Source organism: Nicotiana tabacum, chromosome 21, assembly GCF_000715075.1.
Source record: "Nicotiana tabacum cultivar K326 chromosome 21, ASM71507v2, whole genome shotgun sequence".
Lineage (NCBI taxonomy): Eukaryota > Viridiplantae > Streptophyta > Magnoliopsida > Solanales > Solanaceae > Nicotiana > Nicotiana tabacum.
This window is the reverse complement of record NC_134100.1, coordinates 8318850-8335970: the sequence shown is the minus strand read 5'-3', so window position 1 is coordinate 8335970 and position 17121 is coordinate 8318850. Positions and strand designations below refer to the sequence as shown.

The following is a 17121-nucleotide window of genomic DNA, read 5'->3' as shown; positions in this document are numbered from 1 at the left end:
TTAGGGCAAAATTGTGCATCTCAATCTGATGTGTGGAATTTTTGTACTGTGTGTGGTTGTCAAGGTGGCCATTGAGATGGCTGTCCTAATTCTTATTATCCTTCTCAGAGTTCTTATTATAATGTTTCTAATAATGTTTATGAGTTTGATAGGAGCAATGAAGTGGAGGATATAAAAAGCATGACTCGTATTATGGACATGATAAGGCAAATAGCCGAGCAACAGAATATGATGAGGCAAATAGTCGAGCAACAAAGCCTTGATGCCTTAACGATAAAAAAACTCCAGGCTAGAATGGACGAATTAATGGCCAATTTCCAAGAAGAACTTCAATTCGATGAAGAGAGCGAGTTCCCACAAGAAGATTATTTTGAAGAAGCAGATATAGTGAGACAATCTTGGCTTAAGGAACAAGCTCAACTGATAAAATCTCATGAGTTTCTCCGTGATGGTCTTTCAAACATGACAGAACAACTGATAGAAGGAAGAATTGAGCTCAGGCAAGAAATAGACTAATTTGGCTTAGATATCCATGACATTCATGATCAATTGAATAAAAAGGTTGAGGCGTCTGATGCCCTACAACCAGTTTTTGTGGATACTGGCCAGCTTGAGGAGCGGAAAGAGGAACTCTAATTATTCGACCAAAATATTATTAATGATGCCAAGGTTGACGTAGAGTGCAAAATTGAGGATGTCAAAAATAATGCAATTTTGGAGTTGGAGCGTATTGGACCTCATTCTAAACATTTTTCAACATTGTGTTTGGTTGGTGACATGAGAATTGATCCAGTCGAACATATGAAGGAGTCAATGGATGAGGAACAAATTGCTTATATTCTGAAATTTGTGATGTCAAGGAGACAAAATGATATCCCCCACTTAAAGGCCAAGAAGTGCAAGATGCGATACCTATTGCTTGGTTCATTTATTTTTATACAACCGCCCCAAGAATGTGACAAAAAAATTGATGCAAAATTGGGGGCACAATTCATATCTTCAAAGTGGAAGGAAAAGTGGTGAAAGTAATGGTGTCGTGCCGCGACGTTAAATAAAACGCTTATTAGGAGGCAACCCAGTCTGTATTTTTTTTTATTTTTTATTCTTTATATAGTGTCAAGTTTCGTATTGTTTTTGTTTTGCAGAGTAGGGGAAGTCTGAGTAACCGAAGTTGAAGCTGAGGAGCATGTTTGAGCTTAAGTGTGGGGTCGTCCCGACCCTTAATATTAAGGATCATGTCCGAGCTAGGCCCGAGAAGGCCTTAGGGAGTATTTCTCCCTCTGTTTTAATATTTTTTATCTATGATCATGCATCGAGGACTATGCATAAAATAAGTGTGGGGTGGAGAAACTACTTTCTGAAGTGTAATTGTATAAAACTATTTTTATTTAGTTTTTCTTTTAGAACTCGTAGTAGACATACTCTAGGTATAAAAAAAAACGAAAATTGAAAAAAAAAATTAGAAAAAATTCAGACTTTTCCCGACGATGGATCTTTTGGACAATTTTCTTGAGGTATAAAGTCCGATTAAAAACACCAAAAAAGATTTTCTTTTAAAGATAGTTAGGTAGTATCCCTTGATTTTTCTTTGGGCGCCGGTTCTTTTTCAAGGGTGTAGCTCGAACCGAGTACTTTATTTATTTATTTATTTTAGGAGTAGTTTAGGAAGAAACTGAGTCGCTCTAAGATATTCGTTGACATGGTTGATGCTAGCACATTAGGCTATGACATACATTCTGTTTTCCCATGTATTTGGTTTGAATTGTGAAGTCTAAGTAAAGTAAATAGTCTATTTTGTGAAGCCTTTTCTCAGTTGCTTGACTTGTATACCACATAGTGCAATATTGCTTAAATTTCTCATTTAATTGTGCTTGCTTAACTTGAGAGTTGAACAGAACCGTCTTGATTGAGTCATGTGCAACGTGTGTGTGATGATTTGTGATTTTCTGTGCTATCCTATGTAGTCTAGAACTTGCCCCGTATGTTAATTAAAGTGAAATTGTAAGTTGTGCTAATCTAGGAGATGACATAGTCATTTTCTTGCTTGATCATGGATGTGCTTGTCACATAAAAATAAAATTTTTCGTTGCTAGCCCCTTTGTGCCTATAGACCTTTTCTTTGGCAACCACATTACAAGTCATACCCCTATTTTGTTCTGAATTTGATATTGATTGAACCTTTACCTCCTAAGGCATTTAGTCGCTAAAAGAAGTAAGGATTAGCGATTGGGGAGTAGCTTTTGAGTGAAACCATGGAAGGACCCGTTGGTGTACTAAAGGTGAAATCAAAAGTCACTAGCCGATGAACTTTAATGTATGGAGTGTGTGAAGAAAAGAAAAAAAAAGAAAAACAATTGCAATAAAAGAAAAAAATGATAGTACAAATAATGGAGAAAACACATACACCTCCAATTCTTATTGATTTGTGCTAGTGGAATTATAGAAGTGCTTAATTGAAAAGAGGCTATGATGTATATGACAAGTGAATTGGTTAAGAAAAATATGTGCTTGAATTGTGAATGTAGTGTATTAAAGTGCTTAGGAGGGTTAGTCACTATTTCTAAATGTACCATACCCGTTCCTTAGCCTACATTACAACCTTAAAGTCCTAATTGATCCTAGATTTGGCGAGCTTAAATTAGTAGAGATATACACTACGGGAAAGCTTATGGTATGACCACGGGATGCATATGAATTCTTTGTGAGAGTGAGCGAATTTTGTTCAATTGTGCGATGTCCTTAATCTATATTCAAAAGTATATTTGAATGTGTGGACTACTATATTCACCCTTTTATTTGTTGGTAAGGACACATGATCTCATGAATGATTGGTAATGTTGTAAACTTTCGTGTTGGGTAAGTGCATGACTTGAGGGTGCTTGGTGGTTACAAGTCGGCTTTTGAGGTTGAGTGATGACAAATAGGTTGTTGGAATTTATTGAATTGAAATATTATACATGGGTATGCTTAAACGGGAAGAATGTGAAATTTTGTGTGTTCATACTTGTGTGCCTGTATTAATAATAGTCAAGGGTATAGTGTGTGATTAAAAGTTAAAGTGATCCTTATAATTGATACTTGTACGTAGTTAGAGGGTAGTAGATTGTCCCATTGCTCGAGGACGAGCAAGAGTTTAAGTGTGGGGTGTTGATGTTTAACTTAAAACATATATATTTCTATGTATATCGCCTCATATTTTACTTTTGTTCGTGAATTTAGGATGTTAAATGCTATGATTTATGTTAATTTGAAGTGTTTTTATGTGTAGGAATGATTCAGGAGCAATTGGGGGCAAAACGCACAAGATTTGAGCTAAAACGAACAAAACCGGACGAATTGAGCATTTGGGCACCACAGGCAGCGCCTGGCGCCACCTGTGGCGCTGGAGGCAGAATGGAAGTTGAGACAGCGCCCTGGTGGGCGCCTAGCGCCGAGCTGGGCGCCGTTGACGCGAATTTTGTCCTATTTTGCCTGGGACACGGTTTATTCGGCCTTAGACCTACCCAACACGTATAAAAGCAAGACTAAACATATTTTTAGAGGGGAAGACGCCACTTTGGAGATATCCAACATATTTTGGAAGGGAGTTTCACGTGGAGGAACACACACCATGCGTGGAGGAGGCTTCTAACTAGTTTTTCTTCTCTTCTCTTCCTTTAATTTCATAGTTTATTAGTTCTAGAGTTTTGGGTGCTACATGAACGTTGTAGTTTGAAGCTTGAATAGTTCTTCTCACAATCATATTGGTTTATTTATTCAATCTTGCGCTTAACTATTTGATTGCTTGATCACCAATTAAATACTATCTACGAATCTAGGATTGAACTCGGGAGAGGGAATTCTAGATTGCATATAAGATTGAGTAGAGCAAGATCTTAACTTTGAGGGGGAGCGGATTTGCGGTTAAGATAGGAATATACCTAATCGCCTTGCTTGGTTACTATACAGAAATTATTAATGCATTCTTATTAATCCTAATTCCATAGGAATATAGGCGTTAGGTTAGCTTGAATATGCGAGTTGTACTTCGGGAGAAGGCTACGAGCAATATTAACCCTGTCAACCAATAAACCATATAAATTAATTAGACGATTTAAGTGAAAAAACTCAACGGGATTGTTAGCTAACCCATAGTTCTAGAATATTCACTCACATTGAATTCGTCTTTATAATTCTCCAACTTGTTTTCTTTTATCTCTTAGTTTGTTACGTTAGATTAATTTTAGCTAAATATTCATACGTTAGGATTCGCTTGAATAGATTAATTGTTTGGTTTAATTTAGTTGATAGTTAATCACAAGTCCTTGTGGGTACGATATCTGGACTTACAATCCTATATTACTTGTCGACCACGTATACTTGCGTGTGCGTTTGTGAGCAACACTCACGGGTTCGAGCTGTAGAAACAACCTCTTGCAGAAATGCAGGGTAAGGCTGCGTACAATAAACCTTTGTGGTCCGGCTCTTTTTCAAATTTCGCGCATAACGGGAGGCTTAGTGCACCTTTATTTTTATTTATTTATTTATTTTTTCTCTTGGCTCTTCTACTGTGACTTCCAAAGCGAGATTCTTGAGAATAAAAAGATTGAGTTGTCGTAATGACAACAATCTTCATTAATTTAGCCAGGCGATCGAGGCCTTTGACCAATTTCCCTTTAGCACCTCACAAACGTGTTCCTCATATTTTTAACGAGGCAGTGAGCTGAACTTCTGCTATTTAATTTCTTCCTATTGTTTAGTTTTTTTTCTCTGTTTGGAGTGCCAAAAAAAAAAGAAAAAAGAATATGCTTTTTCCTAGATGCTTGGCTAGAGATCATTCATATCGAGTTATAAAAGTAATCTTTCTGAGTTTAAGTTCTATGCTGTGATTATACAAAAAGATAGTTTCATAATCGGTTATTTATAGAGTAATTATAGGTAAAATTTCTATGATAAGTATTAAGGATGATTAGTTACTAGTTTTCACAGATTATATTATATTATAGTACAAAAATCTTTACACTGTCAAGATCTTTAACATACTCTTTACTGTTTATCATACGAGATTTCACAATATCATTGATCCTTTATCGTTTTCAACTTGCAGGGAACAACACCAAGGGTTGTGGTGAGATGAGTATGATCCCTCCACCCTTAACTAGAGGTCTCTGATTCGAGCGTTGAGAATGAAAAAACACTTGGTATGTGGCGCTTTCCCTTAATTTGCCTTACGCGGCGTGAGCTCGGATTAGTCGAAGCTCCAATATGTGTACTGAATATTAACCGGGGGAACTTTTAAGGGAACATTTTTAAATCTATGTGCAATATCAATGGCTATAAAGAAAGCTTGAAAATCTTAAAGTTGCAGATTTAGACGGGGCAACATGTTCTTATGTAGTTCAAAGATTCTGGAAATGGATGTGTTCTGTTGCTACATTAGTTTTCTCTTCTCTTTCTTTTTTGGGTTTTTTATTTTCTTGAGTATTAGGACATGTTTTAGCTAATTAAATGGTTGGTTTTCATAGAAAACCATTCTAGTTGATAATGGGCATATTATAATAACAAAGCTTATATAGGAGATTAGGAGTATTAGTTTATTTCTTGGGAAATGCTTTTTCAATTTGATTTCGTTATTTGCATTAGTCATGGATGACAAAACAAATCCAATAACTCATAGAACGCCAAAGCTTAGACTAAACAAATCCAATTTTTGTTATTCATATTGATCAATGGATTTTTAGGTCTAACCTATGAAATATGTAGACACGTTCTATCGAATGATAAGCGGTGGACTTTTGATAAGGTAAGAAGAGGCTTAAGCACGACAGATGTCATATACTTGAGTGGCAAAGAAAATCGAGACCTTACATTTATTTATTTTTTTGGTAAAAGAAAAAAGAAAATCTTTTTCCATGTTAAGAAGTAAACGAAGCAGATCAAGTTTGAATAACATTGTCACACCTCCTTTTTACTATACCCCATAAAGGGCATAAATATAAGAGAGTTTTTTCAATTAAAGGACAATCGAAAGGGGATCGTTTATTTATTTATGGTCCGCGAACACAGAAATCCGAGTAAGGAATTCTGTTAACCCGGGAGAAGGAGTTGGGCATTCCCGAGTTCCGTGGTTCTAGCACGGTCGCTGTGATCATACTTGACTTATTATTATTACTGATTTTAGATACTATGTGCATTTACCCCTTTACCGCTTTTAAATTAAAAATTATCTTGAAACGGGTCACGCGTACGTGTACCCATTTGTTTGGCGCGTCAAAAATCATGTCACGCGAACGTGTCCACAATTAATAACGCTTTATTATTGTCAAAAAGTTTGGCCGATTATGCGGACGTATACGCGGTCATGATAGTGTATTAAATGTGCGTAGAGCAAACTACCAACATTTGTCATATTTTCTATCTAGGTTATTAACATGAGGAAGATGAATAATTAATTTGTAGATGACACGCTTCAAAACTCTTAAAATTGATTAGTGGCCTATTAGCAAATGTTTCTATTGTTAAAGGAAATTGTTCGAAGCTGCGCGAACGCATACTCCTATTTATTTTAAGAAACCGTAATCATGTCACGCGAACGTGTCCACAACCACGATAGTATTTTTAAACAGTCCTAAAGGTTTCTCTACGAATATTTGTTATTTTACATCTATATTATGAAATTAACACAAGAGCCATTTGTTACTAAGCGTCTAATTATAGCTTGCCTCAAATTAATTACCACAAATAATTGAACTAACACGATTTAAGGCCTAGGTGTTCAACTATTAGGGAAGGGGGGAGGGGCGTTAGATGTTCGGAAGTTGGGCCACCCCTATTAGTTAACATCAACAACAATAAAACTTTGGGCTCAAGACAAGCCCATGACAAGCGAAGACAACTAGACCAAAGTAAACAGAAGCCACCACTGCGAAAGACGGGTTAATACCAATTCTGCATTACACTATCAAGCACTGATTCTCTTTAGTCTTATGTCCGTGTCTTACTACGATAGTATTCAGAATCTAAAACTGAAACATTAATCAATTCATGGGAATAGAGCCTATATATCTGATGGAGACATGCTGCAAATTTTCACGACAAAGCATAATGAGGTTAATTCACCACCTATTTTAGCTCTTCTTTAAAGTTAATAACTTAAACTCCTATTCGTGAGGCGTCCATGCTGTTATACTTAAAGAATGAATATCTCTTAAATAAACAAACCAATTCAAAACTCTTGTTGAGTTCACAAAGGGCTCAATCAACAGTATAGAAGAAACTGAGAGCACACTCTGTTTTCTCACATTCAATGTCAAATCCTTATATTTGCCAAAGCCATGAAACATACATTCAAACCAAACAAATTTAATTAGTTAAACTAGTAGTCCCAGTCCATAATTAATACACACATAATTGATTAGTACTCTGGACTCAATGTACTCCTGAAAGTCCAAATCTAGCATAATGTTAGAAAATCCAACTTCAAGTTTCACATTACATGGCTATCAAAATAAGTGTGATACAAAACTCTCCACTAAATACAAGACCATTTCTTTAGACTCAGAGACTAAAGATTCAGAGAATAGGAAAAGAGGAACTAAATTATGATTAACAAACTAATGCTAAGCACCACAATTCCATTTTCATTTCACCCTTCAAGTCAAGCATTCACATTATACAAGTTTTCGAGCATGTACCTGGAAATTGAGAAGGAAAAAGAGGTGAACAACCAGCAATAACAGCAGAACAAAATGTACTGTAGTATCAATGCAACAGTGACTTCACAGCAGCTTGAAACCCAGAACAGCCAAAATTAAACCATCTCCCAACCCAGGTGCAAGATGTGAAACTTTCAGGGATTTTTAACAAATGAAGAAGATCAGAAATTCCCAGTAGACACAGAATTATATCAGTTTTTATCAAAGAAATATGCTGGACATTAATGCAGTTTCAGAATGCTCAGCTGTTTTTGGTCTCTCAGAATTTTCTCTTTTTCAGTCTCTTCGATCTTACTTGAATGTCAAGTTATGATGCCTTTATAGGCAAGGTTCTAGGGCAACAGAAAAAATTTCAGTTTTTGCCCTTTACTCCTTTTTTAATTTTTGTTTTTGCTAGTTGATCCTTAATTTAAAAACTCAGCTTTCACATAGGACCCCAAGACACCTTCCAGGAAACTTCCCTAGTTAGTTATACAAGATTCTTTCACCTAATGCCCTAAACTACCCCTTAATCCCCCTGTTTTTACCCTTCGGAACCTCAAATGGGTCATGGGTTAAACGACCCAATGGTTACACAGGCCTGGGCTCAGAAAATCCATTCGAGTTTCTAGGAATGAATTCTGAAATGAATTCAAAGCCCAAAAGGCATAATGACTCAAACCCAGATTTAGCAAATTACGGCAAATGGTAAAGAAACAACTGAATAATTTTCACAAAATTTAAAACCTGAACTAAAATACTAGTTAATGCAAAATTAAACTAAATTATCACATTAACCTAACTAGGTTAAACTAAAAGGCTAAATAAAGAAGATGAACACAGAATTTATCAAGCAAAACCAAGCAAAAAATCAAGGGGTAAGCCTGGAAAAGAACAAACTGAAAAAGAACAGACGGTACAAGGTTTTCACTTGGCCGGAAATTTTGGTCGACATTTCAATTGAATTATCCGAAGAAAAGAAGAAGAGAAGAAGAAAAATAAAAGAACGAACCAAAGAAAAAAAAGAAACTCACTGACTCGGCTCGCGCTCATGACTGCCTCTCCGATTAAAGCCCCAATATAATATCAATCGCCTATTCTTTGTCAAGAACAGGCAAGTAATGCTATTTCGTGGTAAAATCGGCATTCTGACACTCGTGAATATTGGAGAAGTGGCCTTGCATGAATGAACTTGGCTTTGGCTTCTAGGGTTCGAACCCTAGATTTAATATTTGAGGAGTTCTAAGCATATTCGAATGGAACGGATTGAGGATTTGGGAAGAGGGGAGTGAGGGGGTTCTCTGGTGTTAGTTTGGGGTCGGTTTGTGGTGGCTCCGCCTCCGGCGGTGGGGGAATTTAGGGGCGGCCCTTAGGGTTTGGCAGGGGTGGGTTTGTGAAGATGAATTAGATGAGGGAGATGAGTTAGGGGGTAGGGGGTCAGTCAGACAGTTTTATACTGTCAAGCCCACAGTTCCGGACCATCGAATGAAGCAAGATGAAGGGCCAAGATTTGTTAAGGCAAACTGAACACGAAACGACGTCGTTCCACTCCCTTATGACGTCGTTTCAACGGCCTGGGTGATGGCCTACTTGGACCGGGTAAGACAAAGGACTTTGGGCCGGGTATTAGGTAATTTTGTTTGGGCTGGGGAAATTTGGGTTGATTTTGGCCCAGTTTTGGATTTCCTCTCATTTCTTTCTTTTTCTTTTCAATTTCACAATTCTTTTCTTTTTCAAAAATTAAAATAAAACCTAAATTAATTAATAATAATTTTTAAATTAAATTAACCTACCCAATTAGATTAATCACTCACCATGGTATTTACAATGATTAATAAAATCCTAAATTTAAAGAAAAATTACACAATTCAAAATTAAAAAGTAAAAATGCAAACTGAATTATTTTGTGATTTTCATTTTTTATAAACAAACTAATTTACTAATTGATCTAAAAATATAAAATCAAATCTTAAATGCAGATGCAACATATTTTTGTATTTTTCATGAATTAAATAAAATAAACGTGCACAGACAAATGCAAATAATTAACAGAAAATGTCACGAAATCCAACAAAATTGCAAACACTAAAAGAAATTATTTTATTTTGAATTTGTTGAAGTAATACATATAGGGCAAAAATCACGTGCTCACAAACATAAACATAAGAAACTAAAACTTTGCATTTGTAAAACTCCATTACTTAAAACTTTACTAGTATTTTAGCAATAATTAATTAATGATTTAATCTGAGTCTCCTAAGTTGGAGATTGTGCTGCAATTTTCACACACAGTATCATACCACGTGGGTTTGAAAATGAGTCAATCATATACTACTCCTCATTTTCAGGAATAGGACTATTTAGGAAACACATTAATATATTATGATTTTAAATTCCTAAAATTTCCACAAAATGTTGGCAATTGAATATCCACGTGATTCTTAGTTTTTTATTTTTTGGGGGGAAAGAGCATCTACACTAGTAGTAATATGAGTAATAATTAAGGAAGATCAGAGCAAGTCTATTGTTAGATATGAAGTCTCACAAAATCTTTTTGCCCAAAAATTACAATTTTTGTATAAGCATCCACTAACAAGTAAAAAAGAAAAAGAAAAAGAAAAAGAAAAAGAAAAAGGATGGTCATAGTGTTGAGTTTATTTCCTTTATGTCAAACCTATTCACTAAAAAAAAAAGGAATTAGCCACGAGCTTCGACACCAATTTGTCGCTAAATTACTCGTAACTAATAGAATTTCTTGATAATCTGTCGCTAATTCGTTGTTAAATAAGATTAGCGGTTAATTTTTCTGTTTAACTACATAATTTGTCTGTCGCTAATTTATATTTTTTAATCATCCACTTATCCTAATCAACTCCTATACTATGTAGACTATTTGTTTCTTTTCATCACTATTTTTGTGTGCTAGTTTTGATCAAAACATAAAGGAATTTTTACCTCCTATAGCAAAGATTAACATCTTATTTATTTTAAATAAATACCATTTAAAAAAATTATATTCTATAGATACCTTTTAATGTTTATAATAAAATATCTAATTTTGGTTACCTCCTACCCCTAAACCACTAAATACGCTATTCAGTTACACTATTTTCTTCTCTCTCTACTTTGATACATGCCATTCTCTTCCCCCTTCTCCGAAAACAGGATGCCCAATCTCAAAATTCCTCTCACTATAAATATCTAGTGAAACTCCTTGCCACCGCAGCATTTGATAATACGTAGTCAATTATTAGATTCGCACCAGTCAAAAACGCTAGAAATTCCTACTCTTTTCTCTGGAGAAAGAAAAAAAACAAAGCGTTACTATTGAAAAGTATTTCAAACCGGCGATCGACAACCAAGATATCACAGTTCGTGAAATCAAGCCTAAGAACAGGCGAATCATGGTAAAATTCAAGAAACCACCTATCGTTTTGGCTTTTGTTATATGGTGAAATTTCCAGCGGTGGGAACAGTGAGATTCAGGGTTTTTGCTCGACAATGGATTCGCCGGAAATTAGGGTTTGTTCTTGAACAAAGATGACAGAGTTTGGGGCTGAGCAACTTGATTTTCTGTTAATATATTTCAATGTATTTTCAACGTATCACACTGTATTTTCATGTATTTCATTGTATTCATTGTCTTTTTTTCCCATTGTAATTCAATGTATCTCGCTGTATTCCATGTATTTCATTGTATTCACTGTCTTTTTTTTCATTGTATTTCAATGTAACCTGCCGTATTCTATGTATTTCATTGTATTCACTGTCTCGCTATATGCCATGAATGTATTCATATGTTATTTTTTTATTTAATATAATTTATGTATTTAGATGTATTATATAATTTCTCTGAAGATTGTATGTTTTTGGGGTATTTTTCGATTGAGAATCTTTTTTATAACTGAAAATACAAAATTTGTGTGTTATAATTGAGTTTGTTGAGTTATATTAGGAGTCTATTATGTTAACTGATTCACTTTCCGTTTAAAAATAGTGTAATCCCCTGTTTCACGCCGTGAATACAGTCGAATACAATAATCTGTCCAACTGTAATCCCATGTTTCACGCCATAAATACAGTCGAATACACTTGAATACAACAACTGGTTAGCTGGACTTTCTTGATTCACGCATATTTTTGCTACTGTATTCATGAATACAGTAACTTAAATACATTTAATACATCTTATAACAACAGAAAACGTAACTACAATCAGTAATATAACAAATGATATCTATAAATAACTAATTACCACTAAAAGATAGTGCTTTATGAAAATTTCTCAAACATAAACTATGGGCACATTGCACAAACAATTATCGAGTTAAGTATATAGTAATATTGAAGGGCTTACACCTGCCGGCCTGCTCTTATGCTTTTGGCCAATAATGTAAACATTATGAGTTGTCATTTGAGAATATTCAATATACATAATTTATTTGTTTGCTAGAATAAAATCTTACACAATCAGCCTTCTTTGTGCTTCACGTGGTAATTATCAAACTATAAATTCATAATCTAGCGTGTATTTGTCATCATTTTGTAACAATATGTGTCATGTAGTGTAATTATTTAATCGCTTACAGGTGCTTAATAATTATTCAATCTGGTCCAAATAATTTGTCTCTTAAACTTGTTACACACGTACTCCTAAAAATATATATTTAATAACTCTAATCATAAAAATATTTGTCTAAATTACCCTTTATCTTACTTAATAAAAAGAAAACTAAGGGGGCTTAGAATTTTCTAAAAATAGTCTTGGCCTTGTACCCATTGCCTCTCACTTCCTGTCAAATCTCCTCATCAACTTCAAACAAGTAAAATCCCTCCGTCTCTCTACCTTTACAAGATAGGGGTAAGGCGTTATCCTCTCCAAACCTGATACTGTACGGGGATACACTGAGTATGTTATTGCTGTAAGAAGAGGCGGATCAATGAAGAAACAAGACGTGATAAATGGTTATACAACTATAACTACCAGTAACCGAATCGAGCAGCAACTTAGCCCATCAACAAAATCAAATGTCAATAATAGTCCTGATCCAGTAATTATCGCAAAACTTTACGCGATTAAGGAGGCTATTGCAGATAGAGTGGAGATGCATAAAAATATTGGAGAGCAAAGAAGCCAATGGAACAATATGCTTTTGACATCAATTAATGTCATAACTTTAGCAGCTGCTACAATGACTGCAATTGCAGCTACTAGTACTGTCGTAACTGGTCAAGTTTTCGGACTTAAAATTTCTTCCACTTTATTGTACTTAGCTGCTACTGTAATGTTGGTGGTCATGAATAAATTACAACCATCCCAACTCGCTGAAGAACAACGAATCGCGGCTAGATTGTTCCAAAATCTCCTTAACCAAATCGACACAACTTTATCAATCGGTCACCCTGTGACTAGTGATGTTCAGGAAGCTATGGATAATATCTTGGCTCTTGACAAAGCATATCCTCTTCCCATTCTCGGTATAATGCTCGATAAATTCCCATCTTCTGTCGAACCTGCTGTGTGGTGGCCTCAACAACGACGAATACAAGTCAAGAAGATTAATCAAAATATAAACAATTGGAATGGTTGGAACGGGAAATTGGAGGAAGAAATGAGAGAAATAATGGGAATTTTAGAGAAAAAAGATCAAGAAGAATATATTAGGCTAGGGAAAAAGGCTTTGAAATTGAATAAGATTTTAGCCATTTGTGGTCCTTTAATAACAGGGCTAGGAGCCATTGGCTCTGCTTTTGTGGGATCTTGGGCAGCTGTGGTAGGTATTGTGGCGGGGGCGTTGGCGACGATCGTTAACACAATTCAACATGGTGGACAAGTTGGAATGGTTTTTGAAATGTATAGGAATAATGCAGGTTTTTTTAAGTATATGCAAGAAAATATTGAATTTAATTTGATGGAAAAAGATGTTGGGAGAAGGGAAAATGGTGAAGTGTTTGAATTGAAGGTAGCTTTGATGTTAGGTAGGAGTTTATTAGAAGTAAGAAATCTTGCTAATGCTTCTTCTTGGAAAGGAGAACAACTAGATGAATTTGCTAGCAAGCTTTTTTAGTACTATGATTTTTTATCATCTAACTTATTGGACAGAACCAGGTACATATTTTGTTATGTTTATACATGTAGATTTACTAAGGTATTCTTTTGTTCAATTAACTATGTATTAGAGTTCTGGTCTGGGAGATGAAAGAACAAAGAAAAAAGGAGAAAGAAGATATGAGCAAAATTGATTGAAAGTGAAACATACTTCCAGGCAGGGGTGACAAATATGTGAGTTGGGTTGAATTTGGCGGGCCAAGATAGATTAGGTCAATAAATGAGTCATTGCCCAACCCAACCCAAAGTGTACTTGGGCTAAGATGGGTTGGGTCAAGATGGGCTAAACAATGGGTCATAGCCCAACCTGCCCAACTTGACCCATGATTTAGAACCATGCTTATCTTGGAGATGAGAGGGACCCTCCAACAAAAATCTCATTAATGAAGTTGGTATTTCCAGAGCGACTCAAACTTTGTGTTCAAATTGTCACTTCAAAGATGTGTACCTTGTTAGCTATCTCGTCGTTATTTGAGGAACATATAGTTTTAAGAAATAAAATTTTCGTATTTAATACTTCAAATTTAGTTATGAAACGATTATTTTTTTAGTTGCAGCTCCTTTGACTAAGTTAATTCAGAAAGGTATACCTTTTAGACGGTGTGATGAGAGCTATCAGAAGATCAAGATTACTTTGACTACGATCCAGTATTGGTGTTGCCTACAAGTTTGGAGTCATACACATCGTACTGTGACGCTTCACGCATTGGTTTTGGTAGCGTCAGAAGCGGACCCCGAATTTAAAAGTGGTGGGGATACCACTATCGAATAAAAATTTGAGCAAATACTCGAGTAGGAATCGAACCCAGACAACACATTGAAAGACAAGTTGTATCCCCCTAAATCGACCAATACAGTTGTCTAAATTTTGAGTGTCAGGGTGCCAATCAAAATATATACTACTCCCTCCGTTTCATATTAAATGAGGTACTTTCCTTTTTAGTATGTTCCAAAATAAATGACACATTTCTAAATTTGGAAATAATTCAACTTTAAACTCTTTTATTTTACCCATTTACCCTTAATGAGAAGCTTTTATAGCCACACAAATATCATGGCCCTGCAAACTTTTTATCCTTTAAGCTTTTAAGACCACAAGTTCCTAAAGTTTTTTTCTTCTTCTTAAACTCCGTGCCGAGTCAAACTACCTTATTTAATATGAAACGGAGGGAGTACTTGTTATTTAAGATATATACATCTATTTTTTTCGAAATTACCGGGGGCCGAAGACCCCCTATACTAAGGATAGGTCCGCCTCTGAGTGGCATGTTGATGCCGGATGATAAAGTTATTGCTAATGCATTACAGCTGTTTAAGCCTCATGATAAGAATTATCCAATTCATGATTTAGAGTTGACAACTATTGTACATGCACTCAAGATTTATATGCGTTATGTATGGCGTGTCATGTGAGTTTTATACTTACCATTAGAATCTTCAACACATGTTCAAGCAAAATGATTTGAATTTGAGATAGCAGTGTGGCTTGAGTTTCTTAAGGACTATGACATACTACTATCTTGTATCATCCGGGCAAGAAATATTGGGTGTGTGTGAATAAAGTCCCACATGAAAAGTAAAAATGAAAAAGAAGCTATTTATAAGGAGTTGGATACTCTTAATGGTGTGAGGTCTTTTGGTGAAAACTGTGCGGGCTTGCTCTAAAGCAGACAATGTGCCCGTTTTAATTGACTTATTTTAAGTGCTTTTAAGCTATTTTGTAGTGTTTGGATAGAGTAAATAAATGCTTTTAAGCCCTCGTTTTAAGCTAAAATGACAAAAAAAAACAAAAAGCCAAAAGCTAGAATTCCTAACTTATGGCTTAAAAGTTATTTTTGCCTTAAAAGCCACTTAAACTAAGCTCATCCAAACGGGCTCAATATTACACCATGTTAAGAGTATCTTTGGGCCATTTTTTAATCCAATAACTGCTATTAAAGCCATTAGTTTGGCGGCAAAACTACGGAGATAGCAGAGTATGGCACAAGGGCCTAACTTAATATATTGCCCGTTTACGGGGTTACGACCTTTACCCGTAGCTTTGAAGATACATACACAACATTTGGTCTTCGGTGATCGTAAATACTCAAGATGATGCGGGGGCACACAGTTAACCTCCAAATTATCTCATAAAATGATGATAGGTCATGTGAAACTTAGTTCAAGGGGGAGATTGTTGGGTGTACATGGACAAAGTCTCCTACATAGAAAGTAAAAGTAAAAAAGAAGCTACTTATAAGGAGTGAGATACTCTTAATGGGGGAAAAACTTTATGTGCTTGACCCAAAGTAGAGAATATATCACTATAAAATAGCATGGTCTTGCCAGTTTTCGGAATGATAATTGAAAAATAGCTAGCATTTGCAAAGTCATTAAAAAATAGCCACGATTTTATGTGCAAATAAAATCTGGACAAAAATATCATAGCTGAAACACGGAAAGTTCCAACATAATATGCTGGATTGGTGAGCTCATGTATATAAACTTTTAGCATATTATGTTGGAACTCCAACACATTATGCAATTGCAGTATATTATACTGAAATCTCATAGTTAAAAAATTCAAACTCCCGGCTATTATACTGGAACATTTTTTGATTTTAAGAGTGTTTTTGTTCAGATTTTATTTTATATGAAAAGTGACTAAATCTCGATTACTTTTGAAATTGTGACTACTAAAACTAGGGATATTATCACATTTAGCCCACGCCAGAAACTATTTACATATGGTAGCCGAAAAATTATATAAAATTTATATAATTTTTGTATATAACATATAAAATGTATATATATACAAAAATATATATAAATTTTATACATTTTTTCGGCTATTATTTTTACAGCGGCTATACAATGTCATTTTCTCTTAAAAATATCTTTAGGACATTTTAACCCAACAAGAAATGCTGATGAGATGAACAAGGTATCAGGCAATAAAGGAAAAATATTCGATAAAAACAAGGTTAGGGCTTCTTCGTTATTATCTATATCTGATAAAGGCAAAGGTTCTGTTAAGCTTTCGGAGTAGGCTAACTACAGCAACCAAGAACAATCAAAGTTGGGCCCAGAAGTTACACATATAAGGCCCAAAGGATTCTACACATTAAGGCTTACCGAGGAATACTCAGGAGCGTTGCCAGCTTCTAAAAACAGGATACTAAGTCATAGATAATGTTGTATTTTTCCTTTTATTTTATAGAGAATATAAATTAGTTATAGACCGACCAATAATGTACGGACAACTGGAGTTAGTTAGTGAGATGTAAGATTCTTTTTAACATTCTTTCTTGTATATAAAGAATAGCCGTGTACAAAGCAACACAATATAATACAGAATAA

The 17121-nt window shown here is 35.0% G+C and overlaps 1 protein-coding gene and 1 long non-coding RNA gene across 2 annotated transcripts; both read left to right on the top strand.

The window, feature by feature from the left end:
- Window positions 1–4748: 4748 nt before the first annotated feature.
- On the top strand, window positions 4749–5418 carry LOC107809191 (uncharacterized). The gene is made up of 2 exons (XR_001653359.2): window positions 4749–4917; window positions 5087–5418. It is a non-coding gene; the product is annotated as an uncharacterized LOC107809191 (long non-coding RNA).
- A 6816-nt stretch (window positions 5419–12234) lies between these two features.
- LOC107809190 (putative F-box protein At4g22030) lies at window positions 12235–13777 on the top strand. Its single transcript, XM_016633781.2, has one exon. The coding sequence runs from the start codon at window positions 12614–12616 to the stop codon at window positions 13739–13741; it is 1128 nt and encodes a 375-aa protein (XP_016489267.1). The 5' UTR covers window positions 12235–12613; the 3' UTR covers window positions 13742–13777.
- Window positions 13778–17121: the final 3344 nt, after the last annotated feature.